Genomic DNA, 21,489 nt, shown 5'->3' with positions numbered 1-21,489 from the left:
CAGACGGGCAAAGCCGGCAGCTCAATATTTGTTTACTCGGGTTAACGCTACGCTAGACGTCGGCCGACTAATTGAACTGGTGCTGGTATGTATCGATAGCGACGGCCACTTAGGATGTAAGTGCCAATAAATCATCCCTATACGGACATTTTTTACAGCTTTTCATTGGCCCAAACGGGACTGTCTTCTTCAAGTCCCAACATCAATGAAGCGCTGCGGTTCACAGAGGACTCATATATACCGAGTAACGACAATCTTGCGCGCAAGATGAGTGTATGAATTACACCACCGCCCTACCCCCTGCAGCGCGCACATTGAGCGAGCTGTCAGTGTCGCTGCTGAGGTCTTCACGACGAAAAGGAGGGAAGATGACCGATCAAATTCTTGAGAAGCAATTGCTAGCAAAATTAAGCAATATATGAAGGACCGCAGATGACGCACTACTGAATGTGCGTGGCCAGCTCGCTATGCTTACGGTATCTGTACGGTACTGTAAGCCAACCGGACTCTTGACTGGGTATAACATCCCCTCCTTCCTTATATCCCTCTCTTTCTCTCTCGGAGAAGAGTAACGAAGACGCAATCGATTACCTTTGAATAATTCCTCATTTACTTTTTTTGGAGAAGTATTTAGCATTTCATTTTTGAACGAAGTATTTGTAATCGCTCAAGCTCCTTTTTTATTTCCGTAACGTGTAAAAGTCCGAATGGCACATTTGGCTAGCTGCTTTCGAGCTCCGTCGCGGTGTCGTTTACATTCGGCTGGTTCACTCAGAGCACCGCGCTCCATGTCAGAGCCGCTCGGAGGCGCTCCCACCTTCTACACACGGCAGTGCGATCGAGATCCGACAGAAAGTCGACCACGTGGCTACTCCGATTGCTCTGGGAGCAGCTAGCACGTTCGGCTGGGGCGGCTTTTCTCTGTCGAATCCTCTCTCTAGAGGGCTCCACAACGCTGCAAACCGAGTTGTAGCGTGGTAGAAACCATTCGAATGTTACATAAGAGAACATAGAACTTAGCAAGCTGCAGGAACGTTTACTGAGCCGCAACGACCCATATGCGAAAAGAAGACATCGAAATCAGTGACGTCACACTGACGTATACTGTAGTTACGGCGCGATTTTTTTTTATAATTAGAAATAGTAGTTTGACTTTTGTTTTCTCTGTGAGTAAATAATCACTCACCGCGTGAACTAACGAAAATCTAGTTTTGAAAAAAATACGCTTGCAGTATATGAACCGATGTAGCGGTTTCTTTTTTAAGATTATTTAGCGTCCTTCTGAAGCCGAAATATGTGGGCAAAAAAAAAAAGAAAAGAATGACCGGAGCGCGTGTTCGCGAGTGCTGCAAGCGTGGAAGAGGCGCCTGCAACGCAGCCTTTGCGTAGTATAACCGGGTGTGCGATGCCAAGGCCAGCGCAATTCGGGCAGTGGAACACAGGTGCTTTTCATATCAAAACACAAGCATTTCATATCAAAAAGTGCGCTGAAAGATGCATAAGCCAACCATCGGTTGTAATCACTGAAAATGAATTCGCTTTCTTAAATACTGGTTGAACCTTCTTAATCTGTGTTTAATCTGTTTATGTTTTACTGACCACTCTTGTTGCACATGCTCAGCGCTGATAGCTAGGGTATATATGTTCTGTATCTTTCCGAAAATAAAATAGTTGTGAGTAAGCGCTCGTGTGTCCCCTTCACTGTGTCCTTGTCTATTGTGCGCGCAAGAATATTTTACTATGCACAGGTGCTCAGCGAGCGCAGCTGAGCGGTGCTCGTGGCAGCGAGCATTTAGAGGATGAAAAAAAAAAAAAGAAGTTTGCGGGAACGTATACGCACGTATCGAGAGGAGTTCTTTTTTTTTTATTGAAATGAATATTAGGAGAGGTTGGCGCCTTTACGGTGGCACCGGCTACCCCTTGTCACTTGGCAAAGGTAACATATTTGCGCAAAAAGGGAGAATAGCGACGCGAAATATGGCACTCAGTGGAACACTGGATGAATAAGAAATATACAGTCCAACAGTACGTGAGTCGCAAAGTTCTGTGCATTAGTTCAGTCCACGTACGCATATATAAAGTCAGATATTTCGAACAGCCATAACACACAACGCGTGTAATGCTCTGCAAGTACAGAACAGAATTATACATATTGCGTAAAAGTTGCGATCACCACATAAACCAATTCTGAACCACGAACAACGTTTGCGTTACTCATTTAGCGTATTCGGATCATCTGATACCTATAGTAATATTTTCCCAAAATGTTGGTCTCCTCTAAAAACTTTTTCAGAGCAAGAAGCGCTTTTTCTTGAAGGCCCGCAGTTGGCCATGGGCCAAGTATCTTTTTTAGAGTGAATGGTCTTCTGTCTAATATCAACAAATTTGCTTGCAGTACCCTTCCTTGTGGATCGTATTTTGTGCACTCGAGGAGAAGATGATTCACATCTTCGTCTGCATGGCCACAAGAACACTGTGGACTAGAGACACGTTTTATCCTGTACAAGAAGTGTTTAGTGAATGCAGTACCAAGACGCAGGCGGTGTACCAATGTTTCAAATTTTCTGTTGTCTCTTAGATTTTCCGGCACTGATAAGTTTATACACGGGTCTATAAAGTATAACTCAGAGTTTTTAGTTTGCTGATCAAACCAAGTAGTTTTGCTGAGGCGACAAGAAATCTGTCTCAGGAGCAGACGGACTTCACTACGCAATAGAGGAAGATCGATCGGTTGTCTCCGCGTTATTGTGCGCCCGATTCGAAGCTGCGTCAGCTGCGGTATTACCAGGAATATTGCAGCGCCCAGGTATCCACTGGAATGCAATGACGTGGTTCATTGCGCTTGCTGTTGTAAGTTCTTTGAGTGTCTCATACAATAGCAAAGTGTTCTAAGAATTTTTCTTATTGCTCTGTAGCAATGTGAGAGCGGCTTGCGAATCGCTAAAGATAACCCACTTTTGCGAACGTTATTTTGATGTTATGAAACGCAAAGCACACAGGATTGCAAATGGTTCTCATTGTCCTTTTAAATAACACGTGATTAGAAGTATTTGCAGGAAAAGTCGTCCTTCATTGCGCCTTGTTACGAAAGCAGGAACACCCCCTACCCTGACGTCTATGCGATGCTGCTCGATAACATTATATAGCCACAGGGCGCGATGCCTTATTGCGCGCCGCGAGCGAGCTGATAACAATTTATCTGCAAGCCAGAAAAAAACACGCATAATTAAAAGTTGTAAACAAGGTCACGGCTCTGTGGCGGTCCTCGTGTTTCTCACTGTGCAATAATTTCTCTTCTTCTCTTTATTGACAGGGACGTTTAAAATGACGCTGCTGTCGACGGGAGGTGGAACCGGCTGTCGTTGCGTCGGCGAAATGGAGATGCAAGAGTGCACATATCTCAGCACACAGCGCACCATCTGACAAGTGCCAGAACATATAGGCCCACATAGCAAACTATGGGTCTGAGAGATTCGAATCAAATCAAATAAAAATGAAATTCATTCAAACAATTCGTGAACTGCGTTCAAAATATACTTGGGCCAGTCGCCTATTCGGCGAAATTCTCAACTGCGCGCTGAAGACACTGCGTGAACAGAGACAAAGACGCACACACATGGCGCAGTGTGTCCAACAGCAGTCCAGCAATAAATATCCCAGCAACGTGCCTTACTTCAGTATATTTCTTCTACCCCGGCCTCTCCTCCCAACAAGACTGGCTTAAACGCTTAAAGTTCTTATGCTTAGTGTTACACGTGCGCTTAAGTTGGATCCCGCCGCTTTTGTGAAGTACAAGCACGCCAGACGGACACGACGTAAGCCCACTTTCACTCTAGAAGAATTTCTTTGTAACAACAATACTTTTCTCTTTTCATTCTTTCCGCGAGCTGTTCGAGAGTGGAACTGCTTAAACCCTGCTATTACTGCTCAGCCGACATTAGAAACATTTACAAATCATTTAGAAGAAACACTCGTGGCCATGTTTTTCCATGCTAATTTCTTCTTTGTTCGTTGCTATTTTGCTCTCACTGTACTCTTTTGATGATCATGTGTCCACTCCTGTAATACTCCCTATCGGGATTGACAGTATTGCGAGATAATAATAATAATAATAATAATAATAATAATAATAATAATAATAATAATAATAATAATAATAATAATAATAATAATAATAATAATAATAATAATAATAATAATAATAATAATAATAATAATAATAATAATAATAATAATAATAATAATAATAATAATAATTTAAATGTGTCAACACGATTCAGAGTTCGCTTCGCTGGAGTCATATTAAAAGCACAGTGATCTAGTATTTAGTATTTCCTGTTGGAATGAGATTGATGTACTTAGTTTTATCAGTATTTAGGGCTAGCCTATTTTCTGGAAACCGTTTAGCTAACCAATAAGCAGTTTGTCAGACTCAATTTCTCGCAATGACGAGAGAAAGTCGCCTGAAGGCTGTATCGTAAGCATAAGACTTTCGAGAACTTAAGTGTGTGCGATAAATCGTTTATCTACAGAAAAAATAGAACAAGGCTTAAAACAGAGCCTTGTGGTACATCGCATATGACATCGGTGAACGCTGAGTGATGCTCATTAATTGCCGCTTGTTGCCTTCGTGCGTGGAAATAGCTTTAGATGGAATGAAGTGGCGTTCCCAACAACATAGTAATATCCTATAGTCGGATACAACTTTAGAAAAAAGGGGAGGCCCCGCCCAGATGACCGAAGCGGCGAAGTCACCGGCCGTCCGGCGCATGACGTCGGTCCAGAGTGCGCGCCCATTGGTGGATGCTCGTGCATCCGCCTCGGAGGAGTAAACGCCCCCTTTTTTCTAAAGTTGTATCCGACTATAGCTTTTCTAACAGTATGGAGTGGCACGTTGTATCGAACGCCTTTCTTATATCAAGACAGAATTTCCGCAACAAATTTCGGCTTGTTAAGAGCTGGGTTAATGAACCGCGAAAGTGTTAAAACTGCGGTTGATGTAGACTTACGTGAAACAAAGCCTCGCTGCTGCCGCTGGCTGATTATGTTTTTCACAAGAAGTACATTTAATTGTCGTACAACGAGTTTTTCAGATGGTGTGTTGACTACACTAAGAGTAGAAATTGGTCTATATAGCTATGCTCGGATGGTTTGGGTCACGAGCTTTGTACACAGGGATAACATTTGCGACTTTCAGTCCACTTGGGTAAGAATTTCTGCTTATCGCATGGTTAAACATGTGACAAAGGGGTATGCATAATGGATCATTATTATTTTTCAGGATCCTAACATGAATACTATCTAGTCCGGACGCCTTAATAACTGGAAATTGGCACACGTTCAACCACTTTCATCAAGTGGCACTTCACGAAAACAACATAACTCAACGTAACTTAAGAACAGCAACTTAAGAAAGAAAGAAAGAAAGAAAGAAAGAAAGAAAGAAAGAAAGAAAGAAAGAAAGAAAGAAAGAAAGAAACGAGGAAACGCGGCAATGCGTATACACAACTATTTCTGCTATAAATGGCCACTGTAGTGCTCAGAGGAAGCCAGGGACCTTGTTTAGTTAAATACTTAGGAACAGATCAATTGGCTTGTTCGGCATAGATTCGGGCGAGGTTTCTGCAATAATAGAAAGCTAAAATCTACCGAATGTTAAGCCCATTTTTGGTTTAGGCCCCCAGTTTTGTTTAACAAGATTCGGAGACTCAGAATTTTTTTCAAGCATAAAGTTTGCATATTTAACTTGTAATGAAAACAGTTATGACAATACTGTAAACTTTATCACTTAGCACATACAAAGCAGTCGAAGTATGTACTATGTTACGCATTGCTCTGAAATGTACCGCAAACGTCTGAATATCTACAAATATACGGTAAGTGCACCCAAATTTTATCAATATTGCGACCAAAAAAATTGCCGTAAAAAATTTGAGGCCCTTAATAGAAAGGCTGCTTCCAGCAGTCGGTATAACTTCTGTTTAAATTACGACAAATGGCATTCAGATCGATTCGGCGGTGATGTAACGACAGTCTCTGTTCGTTTCACATTCATCTAAGTAATCGGGAATTTCGGACTTGGTTCCGGGCTAAGAAAGCTTCCTCTTATGTAAATGCGTGGATCACGTGCAGCGCACGGGATACATCATATTGTGCTGTATATATATGTATCTTATCTGGCGCAGCGCCGGCTTCGCATCTACGGCACGTGTGACATGACCGACATTCTGCTCCCCTTGCTTGGAGCCTTTAATCATGTCTCGTCTGCGGCGCACACGCACTATCATGCAGATATTACGTGGTGAACGCGACCTGCTGTGATCATGCATCCGTGCTCTCTGTCTCTCTACTTTCTTCTTAACTCTCGCTAGGATGAACGCGAGAAAAGAAGCGAAACCGAGGGGCTCGATTTTTGTTAATTACGAGTACATAAAACCAACAGACCATGTGTCTTTGTCTCGAGACTGGCCTCTGAATGCAGAATTAGCGTACCAAGTGTCGAATTTGACGATGGATATTTCGGAACACATAAGTTTTGAAAGTGTAAAAATAAAATGGAGTTGGCTTTGAATATGACTGTATTCATCTTTCTTATATAAACACATAATCGCGTAATTCGAAAAGTTAAAAGGAAAAGATAGTTTTGTACTTGCTGACTCCACTTGTTCACGAAAGTTGGGTTCTGCCAAAGCTCGAAAAAAACTGTGCAAGCAGCATTTGTGTATAGTTAGCAAGGCCTATTTATTCAAATGACTGATAGTTGAACTTTGAAGACCCTGTAGGTATGTTGGAACAATTTCGAGCAAGCTGAGATCTCATCTATCAAACTTGCAATTGTCCACTTCAAATGCTCTAAACGATGCAGTTTACGAAACTGCAATATCTGTTTGAATCCAGACTTACGGATTTGTAACTTCGTGTTTCATTTTTTTTTTAACCTTCCGACTTTCGGATTTTTTAAAAAAACCATATATAGGGAAAAACTACATCAAAACACTTGCGTGGCCTGTGGTGAGGTAGCTACGTTGCCTCATATGCTCTGGGAGTGAGAGTCGCTGGGCCCGAAGTTCACCAAAAAAGAGTGGGACGCGCTCCTGCGCAGTCCCGTCTTTGAGGACCAAATCCTGGCCTTTCCACCGCGCCCGCGATCGGGCCGGCAGACTAGATCTGTCAGTCCCGTCGTGGGATTAGCCGGGTGCGCGTTTTATCGCGCTTTGCTGGACCAAATAAAAGTTTATTCGCTCACTCACTCACTCACTCACTGCGACGTGTAGTTGGCAGAATTTTAAGTGCAACAGACTTTCAAATTGGTTCAGCTGCTACCTAATTACCGTGTTTCACGTGTATCCGAATAAGGAAATCGAAATTGTCCCCGACTTTCAAAGTGTCCTTTAATTAAGCATCTGTAAATGATAGATGTAGGGAGGGCACAAAGCTAGTGATTCCAATTACACATACTGCAAATGCATTGGGAATCACTGCATTTATCTGCATAGGAGGAGGAGAAGGAGGAAAAACTTTAATCTGGTCCTGTACAAGGTGTTGCCACCTGCCTGGCTAGTTCCATGTTGGGACCGGGAGGTCAAGCCTCCTAGCCCTATCACGGGCGTACTGGACAGCCAGGACTTGAGGGATATGATCAGGAGATCTGATCATTCCTAAAAACCGATTCCGGGAAATGCCAGGGCCGAGCGACCCACACTCCCAGAGCAGATGTTCAAGCGTGCATATCTCCTTTTTGCATGCTTTGCATATAATATTCATGTCTGCAATGTTATACCATTTCTTTATTTGTGCAGGTGAATAATAAGACTCTGTCTGTAATTGTCTAAGTGTAACTGCTTGTGCTCTGTTTAGCCTATAGTGAGGGGGTGGAAACTCCCTCCTTCCCATGTAGTAATGTTTTGTAATTTCATTGTATGTAATGAGCGTATCTCTATGTAAGTTCTCCAATCCAGCAGAATCAAAACCATATGTAAAAGCGGCCCGGTCTGTAAGGTCGCGGGCGACGCTGTTGGCCGATTCATTTGGATTGACGGGAATGCCATCAAGTGAACCAATGATGATGATGATGTGTGGTGTTTTGTGGCGCAAGGGCCAGGTTTGGCCAAAGAGCGCCATGACAGGTGGTAGTGTTATCGATGTATTGTGGAAGATGTGAATTGGCTGTAAAGAGGCCTAAAAATAGTCGCTGTAAATGGGTAAAATCTATGTACTATAAAATTATGGCGATGACTAATGACGAATACTATGAACAATAAAATCTATCGTAGAAGAATGATGCAAAATAAAAATATATAGGATGGTAAAAAAACTTGGAGCACTACTGCCTCGCCAGAGCCCTTGAAACCCAAGGGCCTAGAGGCATGTGCTATACTAAAGAGCTATCGCAGCGGCATCCTCTGAAGAGAGGACCCGCTACGAACATGTGGGGCTAAAAACATGCAGGACAACATCTTTCAGGAAACTTAGGACTGCGTTGGTGTCAAATAAAGGTTCTGGGCCGAGTAGCATTACGGGATGTAGGGGGATGTGCTGCCGGTATGCTAGCGAAAAATGTTTCCTTCTTTCGGATTCGGCTGCCCGACACTCCAGGAGGACGTGGAGGACGGTCAGCCTCTCCCCGCATCTACCGCAGGTTGGAGGATTATTTTCAGTGAGTAAATAGTTATGCGTGCCAAATGTGTGTCCTATTCTGAGGCGACAGAATAGGACATCTGTTCGCCGCGATTTTGTTACGGAGGGCCAAGAACCTAACTGTGGCTTTATTACGTGCAGTTTATTATTTACTTCTGCGTCCCACATACGTTGCCAGTGGTTTCGCAGTTTTCTTCTTAGGAAAGGCTTCAGGTCTGTGACAGGGACCGAAGCAGTAGGACTAACTGAATGCAATGAAATGGATGTGGCCATCTGGTCAGCTAGTACGTTTCCCTCAATGCCCCTATGACCAGGTACCCAGCATATAATCACATGTTGGTTTGATATATATGCTTTACACAGTGCGGAGTGGAGTTGATTAATTACCGGATTCTTGTGGCTACAGAAAGACATCAAGGCCTTCACAACACTAAGGGAGTCTGTATATATAACTGATTTCTGGAGTTTTGACTTATTTATATGCTTTGCGACCGACAGCAGTGCGTAAGCCTCAGCCGTAAAGATACTAGTTTCCGGATTCAGTACATCGGTTTCAGAGAAGGATGGGCCGACGGCTGCATAGGACACCCCGTCGTGTGACTTCGATGCGTCTGTGAAGAACTCCGTGCAGGAGTATTTGTGCTGGAGTTCCCGGAAATGCATTTGGATTTCAATCTCTGGAGCATGTTTTGTAACTTGCATGAAGGATATATCACATTGTATCAGCTGCCACTCCCAAGGAGGTAGCAGCTTGGCTGGATGCATTGGGCAAAGCTCGAGGATTGGGACACGCATTTCGTCACTAAGTTCCCTCACACGCAGCGAGAAAGGCCGTCTTACGGAAGGACGATTATTAAATAGTGTAGCATATGTCGTATCGTTAATGATATTAAAACACGGGTGTTGAGGATTAGAGTGGACTTTCAAAAAATATGTTTGGCTGATGTATGTTCTCTGCAGATGAAGTGACCACTCATTTGATTCTGCATATAAGCTTTCAATAGGACTTGTTCTGAAAGCTCCAGTGGCCAGTCGGATTCCTAGATGGTGGACCGGATCTAGCATCTTTAGCGCGCTCGGGGCTGCAGAATGATAGATCACGGTACCGTAGTCCAACCGTGATCGGATGAGGCTCTTGTAAAGATTCATTAAACATTTTCTGTCGCTGCCCCATGTTGTGTGGGATAGCACTTTAAGCAAGTTCATTGTTTTTAAGCATTTGTCCTTGAGGTACTTTATGTGTGGAATAAACGTTAATTTGGAATCAAGTATGATGCCTAAGAACTTGTGTTCTTTTTTCACAGGAATTCGCTGACCATACATTTCGATAGTGGGTTCTGCAATGAGCCCTTTTTTCCTTGTGAAAAGCACAGAAGAACTTTTGTTGGGGTTAACTTTAAATCCGTTTTCTTCTGCCCATTTGGACACTTTGTTCAAGCCCTGTTGAACTTGCCTCTCACATACAGTAAGGTTGCAGGATTTGAAGCCCATCTGTACGTCGTCTACGTAAACAGAATAAAAAATGGCTGGCGGTAATGAAGCACGAAGGGTGTTCATTTTCACGATGAAGAGCGTGCAGCTAAGTACACCTCCTTGAGGTACACCAGTTTCCTGTATAAAAGGCCGCGACAATACATTGCCGACTTTCACGCGGAATGTACGGTTGGACAAATAGCTTTCTATTAGGACGAGCATATTGCCACGGATGCCAATTCCCGACAAGTCTCTCAAGATTCCATAGCGCCACGTAGTGTCGTACGCCTTCTCCATATCGAGGAATACGGATAGGAAATATTGTTTATGTAGAAAGGCGTCACGAATGTTTCCCTCAATGCGCACAAGGTGATCGGTTGTGGACCTCCCTTCTCTGAAGCCACACTGAAAGGGATCGAGGACATTGTTAAGTTCAAGGAAATGTACAAGTCTGCGGTTAACCATTTTTTCAAAAACCTTACAAAGACAATTTGTAAGAGCTATCGGACGGTAGCTTGCCGCCAAGCAGGGGTCTTTACCCTGCTTAAGAACAGGGACCACAATCGCTTCTTTCCATGCGGATGGGAGGCATCCCATAGCCCAAATAGCGTTGAAAAGCGTGAGTAGTGTAAGTTTGGTGTCAGTGTGTAAATTTCTGATCATTTCGTACATGACTCTATCAGGTCCCGGTGCAGAGCTTTGCATGTGGTCCAAGTGAACCAAGGTGCGCCGGGAACCAATAAATGTAACGTGTAACATTTGTTTGCCTTTTGTTAATTATTCTCGCAGCCTGCGGGGCAATCTTTCCCCTATTGAAAGCTCTAATAGCCGTTTTCGAGTCGCTATATATTTCGATGAATCTATCGTCTGTTAGTGCCAATGCAATGGCAACTTGTTCAGCGTCTTCAGGTTTGTTAGTGTAGACCGTGGCGCAGTTTGTGCAATTGCCCTAGTGATCCACTACCACCGCCGCGAACTTAGATCTTTGTAGGCAGCCGAATCGACAAAGCAGGCTCCTCTGCCCCCTTTATCCATTTTCTCGATTAACGCCCTGGCTCGTGCGACTCTCCTGTTGATATTATGTTTTGGGTGCATATTCCTGGGTAGAGGTGCGACAATTATGTTGTCTGCGAATTCTTGATTAACTTTAACGTACTGTGCTGAATCCGTAATGGGGTTGATCATGATCTTGTCCAGGATTGATCTTCCCGTGCTGGTTGTAGATAGTCTCGCTATTTGTGATGTTTCTTGAGCCTCCGCGATCTCCATGGTCGTGTTGTGTATTCCTAATTTGAGCAGTTTTGCAGTGCTGGTTCGAATTGGGAGCCCCAATGCGCTTTTAACAACCTTCTTGATCACTGCGTCAAGCTTTTTGAGTTGAGACTGCGTCCAATTGTACATGGCAGCGGCGTATGATATATGACAGAGTACGAATGAGTTGATTATCCTGATGAGGTTATCTTCTTTCATGCCCTTGTGTCTTCCTGCCAGGCGCCTGATCATCCTGCACGCGTTATCCGTTTTAAGGGTGATTTTCTTCACCTCGGTATGGTTTCCACCGTTTGCATCAATGAAAAAGCCTAGTACCCTGATCACGTTGACTCTGGGTATATTGGCACCATTTTCTGTATGTAGGTGTATATTGCTTTCCGATAGAGGTTTCCAGCCCTTAGGCCTGCCCCCCTTTTCACGTCTATAAAGTAGTAACTCCGATTTGTGGGGGGAGCACCTGAGTCCAGTGGGCCTCAGGTATTCTTCCACCGTCTTGATCGCTTCAGTCAGTGCGTCCTGTATCTGCCCTTCACTGCCACCAGCACACCATACAGTGAGATCATCAGCATATATGGTATGGTCAATGCCGTTAATCTTGCCCAGCTTTCTGGACAGACCAATCATGCACAGGTTGAAAAGGACGGGAGAGATCACCGATCCTTGGGGGGTTCCTCGATCTCCGAGCTGAACCACTTCCGAGTTTGTGTCTCCGACCTTTATCTTCGCCGTGCGTGCTTCGAGAAAGGATTTGATGTATTTAAACATCCTCAACCCGAGTCCAATGTCTTCTATCGTTCTGAGGATGTACTCATGCTTGATTCTGTCGAACGCTTTTTCCAAGTCTAATCCCAATATGGCCTTAGTATTTCTAGAATATCCGTCGAGTATGTGGTGTTTAATTTGCTTCATGGCATCCTGCGTGGAAAGTGCAGACCTAAAACCCAGCATGTTGTGAGTGTATATATTATTGTCTTCTAAGTGGTCTTTTAGCCTGTTAAGGATTGCGTGTTCAGCGACCTTCCCCACGCATGATGTAAGTGATATTGGCCTTAAGTTGTCCAAGCTTGGAGGTTTACCCGGTTTGGGTATTAGTATAACCTGTGAAGTTTTCCATTCTTCTGGGACTTCGCCTGAGATCCATGCTTCATTAATGAAGTCTGTCAGCGATTCAATGGACGGCTCATCGAGATTTCTAAGTGATCTGTTTGTTACTCCATCAGGACCGGGGGCTGAATTTCGATTTAGTTCACTTAACACCCTCCGGATTTCGGATATGGTGAAGGGTTGGTCGAGTTCCGGTTGAGCGGCTCCCCTGTATTCTGATGGAAGTGGCTGGTCCTGCTCATTTCTAACTGGTAGGTATTTGTCAATTAGTTGTTTGGTAACTGTTTCGATGGGCTGATCCCTAAGGGCTACGTGTATGGCTCGGGCAAGGCTGTGTCTTTGGTTGGCTTTAGTGCCTTTTTCATCCAGCAGATGCTTGATCAATTTCCACGCCTTGCCGTTCCTGATTTGCCCATCGATTGACTCACAAAACTCGTCCCACTGTTGCTGGCAGAGGGTGTTACAGTATTGTTCGATTTGTTTGTTAAGTTCTGCGATTCTTTTTCTGAGCCTACGATTTAGCCTTTGTGCCCGCCACCTTCGGGTTATGGCTTCCTTGGCTTCTATTAAGTGGGCAAGTTTCGAGTCCATTGCCTCTACATTAGTATCTGCAACAATTCTTTTGGACGCTGTTTTGATGTCCCTTCTGATGCCCTCACACCAGTCTCTGAGATTGAGTTTGGTGGTTTCTTTTCCGCTTTGGGCTCTTAATTTACGAAAAAGGTCCCAATCTACGACCTCGAATTCTCGAGTTCGGCCTTTCTCAACTTCCAGTGTGACTTCTATTACGTAATGATCGCTGCCAAAATTCATGTTTGTATTAGTCCATGAAACATGCTCTGTGTTCTTAATGAACGTAAGGTCAGGTGTGGTGTCTCTGCAGACAGAATTGCCAAGCCTTGTAGGATGTGTCTTATCTGTGACTAAGACCAGGTCTAGCTCATCCGCGTGATTCCACAGATTCCTGCCCTTGGCATTCGTCGTAACGTAGCCCCATAGCTCGTGGGCTGCATTGAAGTCTCCTAATATAATCAGAGGTCTACTTCCAGCTAAATTAGTAGCCTTTTCGAATAATCTCTTGAAGTGTTGTTTCTGGTGTTTCGGATTACTGTAAATGTTGAGTACGAATAAGCTATTGTTCCTTTGATTTTTGTGTGAAGTTGGTACTACAACCTCAACCATGAGGTACTCTAGGTTTTTGTCTATGACGCCTAATTCATGTGGGATGTGTGTAAGCTGCTTATTTACAAGCACGTACAGGCCCCTACCGAACGTTTGACACTCTATGGCTCTGTATCCAGTGAGTGTGACATATCCATATCCTGTCTCTTGAAGTGCGATAATATCCGGTTTAGACTGAAGTGACCTAAGGTATTGCTGGATGATGGAACGTTTGTTATTGTACCCCCCGCAATTCCACTGCCATATTCTGCATAGGGGCATATATACAAAAGCTACAGCGAACCGGATACTCGTCTGGTTGACCTCCCTGCGTTTCCTATCCTTGCTCCCTCCCTCCCTCCTTTTCTCTACGACATTCGTCGATGATTCGTTGTCTCCTCTTCTTTTAGGAGTCGTACCGTGTTTGTCCCTCTTCTCGGTTGGTGTTCTAACTATACGGGGGTCCGATAGACGCGTATGCGCCAAAATTTCTGGCACCCTTAAAACTTAATACACGCCGTGTATATAGGACTTGTAATGACAACGCACAGACGGCACTATGGGCAGCCCGTGATAAGCCGCACTAATAAAATGACATCACTTCGGGGTTTGAGCACTGATATTGTTTTACTTTTAATATTTGTTAGTTTGAGAAGATTTGAAATAAAAGGCATGCTCTGTGAACATAGCCGCGCCCGTACTCCGATGAAGAAGAGGACAATGCGAGTACGCACGAGCGTTGTTACCAAGGCGCAGTGTAGAAGAAGACGAATTCGCGGTTGCGCTCAGTATTAAAAAGCGTGCCACGGCCACTAAGGACAACAACAACAACAACAACAGCGACATGCCGTTGTGCCTCCCCAGTAGTGCTCTAAGACCCCTGTGTTTGACGTAGCGACAATATAATGTTTTGGGTTTTGTCTGCGTGCTTCCATTCTCAAAATTCTGAGGAACCATTCAGTCAGGAACGTGAGACCCGGTACGAGCAGCATTGGTGAACGAATAGCCTGTCAATAAATACAACCTGCACATACGGCGTGGATAAGCATGTAACGTACATTTACCTAAGTATATGCGGAGCCTCACGGCGACGGCGACGGCGAAAATTCGACCGTATGGTGTCCATGTAATTGCTATCACAATATAAGAACAGCTTCTGCCACGCGGTCCGCGCTGCAGCCACTGCCGTGCGCTTATTGCGTTTGTGCATCGCCGCGCTCACATCTCGGCGCAAACGCTACATACACCGGGGCGGGGGGGGGGGGGGGGTGCGCTCGATGGCCGACACTCACGGCTCGCCGATCCAGTCGTAGGCGCACGGCGCGCAGGAGTCGTGCCGGGGCGGCAGCCGGTGCACCGCCCAGCGGAACGTCTCGCGCGGCTGGCCGCCCACCAGCGAGGCGCGCACCGAGACGCCGTGCGCCGCGGCCGCCAGGGGCTCCACGTCGAGGCTGCCGCGTACACCGGCCGAGTCGAACACGGCTGCCAGGGGCGTGGTCGCGGCCAGCGCAACGTCCATGGACGCTGAAGCAACGACGAGCACACATGGTCAGCGACGCCATTTCTTTCGACGACTTTGTTGTTTACGAACAGAGATCCTAACGAGCTTCCGATTTTCGCCACGGAAGTGTATATATGCCGCGCAAGAAAGACTATGGGCGAGCCTCAGTGTAGTGAGGCAAAGCTGAAGCTCGCAGATTTTTTTAACAGTTTTGCTCGCATGCAGCTAACCGCAAGCTTACGACTAAATGTCGCCGCACATGTGTGACACGGGAAAGTATAAATATATGCGCTCGATGCACGAATCGCATAATGCGCATTTGTCTTGTTTGAAAGCGCAGAAAGAATCGACTCGTATATTGAACCGACGGGTCTTTTTCCTGACATAATACGGTGACAGTACACGCGACCGGAAGTTTTGGTGAGCAGGCTCGCTGCTGCCACGCCAAGGGCGCGCGTCAATTCGTGCTATGCATCCATCGGCAACGAATGAAACGGGATGAATCAGCGTTTGTCACATTCCACAGAAGGGCAGCGGATTGGGCGAGTTGGTGTTCCATGGTAACAAGAAAATTCAAACAGCGCTAGACGACGGGACCAGAAAGAGGAGGTTTTGTCTCCTCCTCTTTCTGGTCCTGTCGTCTAGCACTGTTTGAATTTTATTGTTCACATTCCACACCCGCGAGATATTACGAGCGAAAACTCAGTAAGGCGTTGGCTTGTGGGCTTGATGGCTGTGCTTTCCATTCTGAAAACAGCGCAATATACGGCGCAGTTGCGTCGTGTACGTATACTTACTTGCTCGTGTATATTCTCTGCTGTTCTGAGTATGTGCGTAACGCTCCTCTCGAGTCACGCATAGTGTCAGCGCAAGAACGGCGTGGGACAAGCGGAAGAGGACTATCTGAACGAGCAATAAATCGCCCAGCGTGGCTTTCTCCTTTTTTGATTAGTGGTCACTTTTACGCGACCACCTTTCACCGAACGTGACCATTCAGTTAGCTTTGTTTCGCTTTTGGATATTGTTCCGGGTGAAGATGTGTGCGTGATACTCGCATGTGTTTAATAATGCTCAAAGTACACGTGCTTCGGGCAACGTGGCGCAATGTGCATGCAACGAAGACCGCGTACATTATCGCATTTCCTTCGTTGCCAAGGGCGGTTGGGCCAGCCGGTTGACAAGCGCGAACAATATTGACAATTTATTTATTTATTTATTTATTTATTTACTTAATAAGTATTTTAGTACAATAGGATATATTTGTTTATTTGTGCAGGGGTTGTTGACAGAATTTCTTGAACAAGAGCAGAAAATAGCGTTAAATGTGTGGCCTGCAAACGCAGCAAGGCCGCGTGCACACCAGAGGGCAGATTGCGTGCTATTATACAGATACGAAATGAAGTACGCTGTCAGCCGCCTGGGTCTGTTATTCGGTGGCTACGGAGACAATATAGCCCTGTAATAAGGCTATATTGCCGCAGAGAGCTCTCCACATGCCAGGTACGAGCACTCTCGTGAGGCACCTTTGCAAGCGTCTCATCGCTAAAGCCCATTACTCGTCGCATCGCCATTAGAAGAGCGCCAGCAACGCCTCGCGCGTGGCGATACAGCGCGTGTCTCCCGTGCACGCGCTCACGGCAGCGCCCGAGTCTGCCGTCCAATGAGAAGCCACGGCGTGGCTCTTGGCCTTCGGGGCGCGTGAGAAGTGCGTTCGGCGGAGAGACGCGGTTGACTGTGGAATAGGCTGCTGTTAACTCCTCTTTTAAAAAGTGTGTGAATGCTTAATATTGAGTTTCCGGGCACAAGTTCGCCCACAATAAACCAGTGTGTTTAGTGTGCTTCATTGAAGAGTGCTACATTTCTGGTGGAGGTGCTGGGTATGATTGGAAGTCCCCAGTACGTAAGAGAACGGAGCCCCGACCCTCAGCGATTGGAACCCAGGGAACTGACTCCAGTACACCAGCGCACAAGCCGCCGCATCCGAGGAGACCCACCCGAGTTCGGACCGCTTCCTGTTGCTGCAGCAGTGCGGGCAACAGTTACCAGCGACGGTGCAACCATGACCAGCCCAGTGACATCATCCCAGCTCATCGTGTACCCACCACGCACGCCCGAGTCCTTCCACGGCGATACGTTCGAAGATGTGGAAGACTGGTTAGAGCAGTTCGAGCGAGTGGCAGATTTCAACGGCTGGGACGAGACGCGGAAGCTTCGCAACGTGTACTTCGCGTTAGAAGAGTCAGCGAGGACGTGGTACGTCAATCATGAAGCGACACTATCTTCTTGGGAAGAATTTCGGCGACAGCTGCTTGCCACGTATGCCAGCACCGATCGGCGAGAGAAGGCAGAGCACGCTCTGCAAGCCAGAAACCAGCGCACTAACGAAAGTGTCGGCATGTATATCGAGGATATGTCCCGTCTCCTCACGCGCGCGGATCCAAACATGACCGAAGAGAAGAAATTACGCCATCTGATGCGTGGCGTTAAGCAGGAGCTGTTTGCAGGACTCGTCCGCAACCCACCACACAGTGTTGCTGAGTTTCGCACCGAAGCGACGACCATAGAGAAGGCACTTCAGCAGCGTGCCCATCACTACAATCGTGATGTCACCAGCGCACCGGCCGATATCCTGTCAGCAGGCCCAGGCAGTAACACCGAAGCACTAAGAGAACTGGTGAGATCAATCGTAAAGGAGGAGCTTCGAAAGCTGCAGCTACCGGAAGCCACGCCGACAGTCTCAACTCTCGCCGCCGTCATTCGAGATGAAGTTCGCCACGCCATTCTGCAGCCAGGACGTGAGGAAGCACCTGTTCATCATGACCAACCACCTCCCGTACGTCGCGTGCCAACGTACGCTGATGTGTTATGCCAACCGACCGGGCATTGTTCTCCATTCGCGACTCCCAGCAGCCGCCAGCCGACTCTGCGCAGTGGACCCCTTCTAGCAGAGCTGAGGCCACGAAAAAGTGACGTGTGGCGTGCACCCGACCGGACACCACTCTGTTTCCACTGCGGGGAAGCCGGACACCTATACAGAATGTGCCCATATCGCAGAGCAGGTCTTCGCGGCTTTACGATAAATGCGCCTTGCCACCGTAATGGCGAAAGACCCACCGAAATTCAGGACTACTTGACCCGACAACAAGATCCGGCTGCTAGATACCAACACCAGCCCCGATCATCAACGTCTGCACGCTACCGATCACCAAGTCCACGGCCATCCTCGATTTCACCAAGGCGTCGTTCACTGAGCCCACGTCCGGAAAACTGAAGCGAGCGACCTGTGGAGGCGAGGCCGCTGACGTTCGAAAAAGCCAAGATCCTCCGTCAAGTTTACCGAGCAGCCGCGACAAACAGAAGCGGATGAATAAGATAAGTGAACAGAGAATTTCTTCGGACTTGCGCATTACAATAGACGGTCATGAATTGAGTGCATTAGTTGACACAGGTGCCGATTATTCCGTCGTAAGATATGCACTCACCAAGGAACTGAAAAAAGTTTTGATGCCATGGAGTGGACCCCAGATACGTACGGCTGGTGGGCACCTCATTACGCCCCTGGGTAGATGTACAGCGAGAATCGGAATTCGGGGTTTTTCTTACGTCGCTGATTTTGTCGTGCTGCCAGAATGTTCCAAGGATGTAATACTCGGAATGGACTTTCTCCTAACAAATGGTGCCATAATCAACCTGCAGAATTCTAGCGTGTCATTTTCTACGAAGCAGGCTATAGACATGCGAGAGTCGGAGGAGCTAGAACACGTTGCCTTGCGGATTACCGACGATGACATAACCGTGCCACCACGATGCAGCATGCTGGTTCGCGTAAGCAACGAAGCATTCGACGACTCGGAAGGTATAGCGGAGGCCAACGTCGAGCTACTGTTGAAAAAAGGCATTTGCGTAGCGCGAGGAATTGTTCAACTACGTGATGGGTGTGCTGATGTATTGTTGACGAACTTCGGAAGTGAATTTCAGCACGTCGCAAAGAACACAGCCATCGCCTTCCTGCACAGCGCTACTGCGGTCACAGATGTATGTAGCTTAGCGTCAAGGCCACCTGCTGTCCAAACTATGCATGACGCCGTAGCATCAGTTGCGATCAACCAAAGCCTGACGCCAGCCCAGAAAGAAATGATGGAGGACCTTATAAATGAATTCGCAGAATGTTTCTCCACCTCGTCAAAGGTACGGCGCACACCAATTGTTAAACACCGTATAATAACAGACGAAGCGACCAGGCCAGTATACCAACATCCGTACCGAGTGTCACCGGTTGAACGAGAGATCATAAAGAGTCAGGTGCAAGAGATGCTTGAGGACGATGTCATTCAGCCATCAAACAGCCCGTGGGCGTCGCCGGTAGTCCTTGTGAGAAAGAAGGACAATACATTGAGATTCCGTGTTGATTACCGGAAATTGAACAGTGTGACCAGGCGGGATGTATACCCCCTTCCCCGCATTGATGACACGTTGGATCGCCTACGACATGCAAAATTTTTCTCTTCATTAGATCTCAAGAGCGGATATTGGCAAATTGAAGTAGACGAAAGAGACCGTGAAAAAACTGCTTTCGTAACCCCAGATGGCCTGTATGAGTTCAAAGCGCTTCCATTCGGCCTCTGCTGTGCGCCGGCGACATTCCAGCGCATGATGGACAGTGTCCTCTCGGGTCTTAAATGGCAGTCATGCTTAGTTTACCTAGACGGCGTAGTGGTATTTTCTGCAACATTCGACCAGCATGTCCAGAGGCTGCGTTTAGTGCTTCAAGCCATCCGCTCGGCAGGCTTAACCATTAAACCGGAAAAGTGCCAGTTTGGATTTCAAGAACTTCGTTTCCTGGGTCACGTAATTAGCGCGCAAGGTACTGCTCCGGATCCCGACAAGACTGCTGCCGTTGCACGATTTCCAAAGCCTACAAACAAGAAGACGGTACGGCAATTTTCGGGACTATGCGCTTATTACAGGCGATTTGTAGAAAACTTCTCGAAAATTGCCGAACCTCTGACGAAACTGACTAAAGAAGACGTACCCTTCATGTGGCATGCTGAACAAGAGGTTGCTTTCAATGAACTAAAGGAACGATTGCAAGCCCCACCGATCCTCGCCCACTTCGACGAGACAGCGGACACAGAAGTCCACACAGATGCAAGCAATCTCGGTCTCGGCGCGGTTTTAGTTCAGTGGCAAAATGGGGAAGAGAAAGTCATAGCGTATGCTAGCCGCACTCTCTCGAAAGCTGAAACAAATTACTCTGCGACGGAAAAGGAGTGTTTGGCTGTCATATGGGCCATCAGCAAGTTCCGACCATACCTGTACGGCAGGCCGTTCCGTGCAGTCAGCGATCACCATTCTCTTTGCTGGCTGGCAAACCTAAAAGACCCATCTGGACGACTTGCGAGGTGGAGCCTCAGGCTCCAAGAATACGACATTACTGTCGTGTACAGGTCTGGAAGAAAACATAACAATGCTGACTGCTTGTCCCGCTCACCAGTGGAGTCGACTCCTTCAGTAGAAGAGGATTTCCCGTTTCTTACAGCGATGACAGCTTCGGAAATCGCCGAGCGTCAACGGGCCGACACAGAATTGCTGCCACTCATCAAACACCTCGAAGGATACGACGTCCAAGTCCCACGCATGTTTATGAGAGGTTTATCGTCATTTTGTCTCCGAGATAATGCGCTCTACAAGAGAAACTTTGAACGCAACCAGGAAAAATTCTTACTCGTCGTACCGTCAGCCATGCGACCAGAAATTTTGGAAGCTTGCCATGATGAACCATCGTCGGGTCACTTAGGTGTCAGCCGGACGTTCGCCAGAATTCGTCTCATATACTTCTGGCCTAAATTGTTAGCGTCGGTGCAGCATTACGTGAAGACATGTCGCGAATGTCAAAGGCGCAAAACACCACCCGTGAAACCGGCCGGACTTCTTAAGCCCATAGACCCACCAAAGACTCCATTTCAACAAGTTGGAATGGATCTTCTTGGCCCGTTCCCAACATCATCGTCAGGGAAGAGATGGATCGTAGTAGCGACGGACTATTTAACACGATATGCTGAAACTGGCTGCCTTGAGCGAGGAACGGCAGTTGAAGTTGCAAATTTCTTCGTTTGTAACATAGTACTGCGACATGGTGCACCAATGGTCGTGATTACCGATCGAGGAGCGGCCTTCACAGCTGATTTGATGCAATGTTTGATGAAGATGACTCACACCAGTCACAGAAAAAGCACTGCATACCATCCCCAAACAAACGGCCTGACGGAACGTCTAAACCGAAGCCTGGCCGATATGTTGTCCATGTATGTCGACCTCGAACATAAGACATGGGACGCAAT

At 46.6% G+C, this 21,489-nt stretch overlaps 2 protein-coding genes across 2 annotated transcripts in view; one reads left to right on the top strand and one right to left on the bottom strand.

The window, feature by feature from the left end:
• LOC135919293 (uncharacterized) overlaps window positions 1–21,489 on the bottom strand; it is a 60,737-nt gene that overhangs the window by 18,228 nt on the left and 21,020 nt on the right. Inside the window, exon 4 of the mRNA XM_065453067.2 lies at window positions 14,940–15,171. Coding sequence (XP_065309139.1) covers window positions 14,940–15,171 — 232 coding nt within the window. The remainder of the gene's footprint in view (window positions 1–14,939; window positions 15,172–21,489) is intronic.
• The window catches only part of LOC135919406 (chitinase-3-like protein 1), a 53,271-nt gene continuing 46,845 nt past the window's right edge, over window positions 15,064–21,489 (top strand). The window contains exon 1 of the mRNA XM_065453326.1: window positions 15,064–15,195. Coding sequence (XP_065309398.1) covers window positions 15,165–15,195 — 31 coding nt within the window. The 5' untranslated portion in view covers window positions 15,064–15,164. The remainder of the gene's footprint in view (window positions 15,196–21,489) is intronic.

Source organism: Dermacentor albipictus, chromosome 1 (genome assembly GCF_038994185.2).
Source record: "Dermacentor albipictus isolate Rhodes 1998 colony chromosome 1, USDA_Dalb.pri_finalv2, whole genome shotgun sequence".
NCBI classification, from domain to species: Eukaryota; Metazoa; Arthropoda; class Arachnida; order Ixodida; family Ixodidae; genus Dermacentor; species Dermacentor albipictus.
This window is presented reverse-complemented; position numbering and strand designations above follow the sequence as displayed.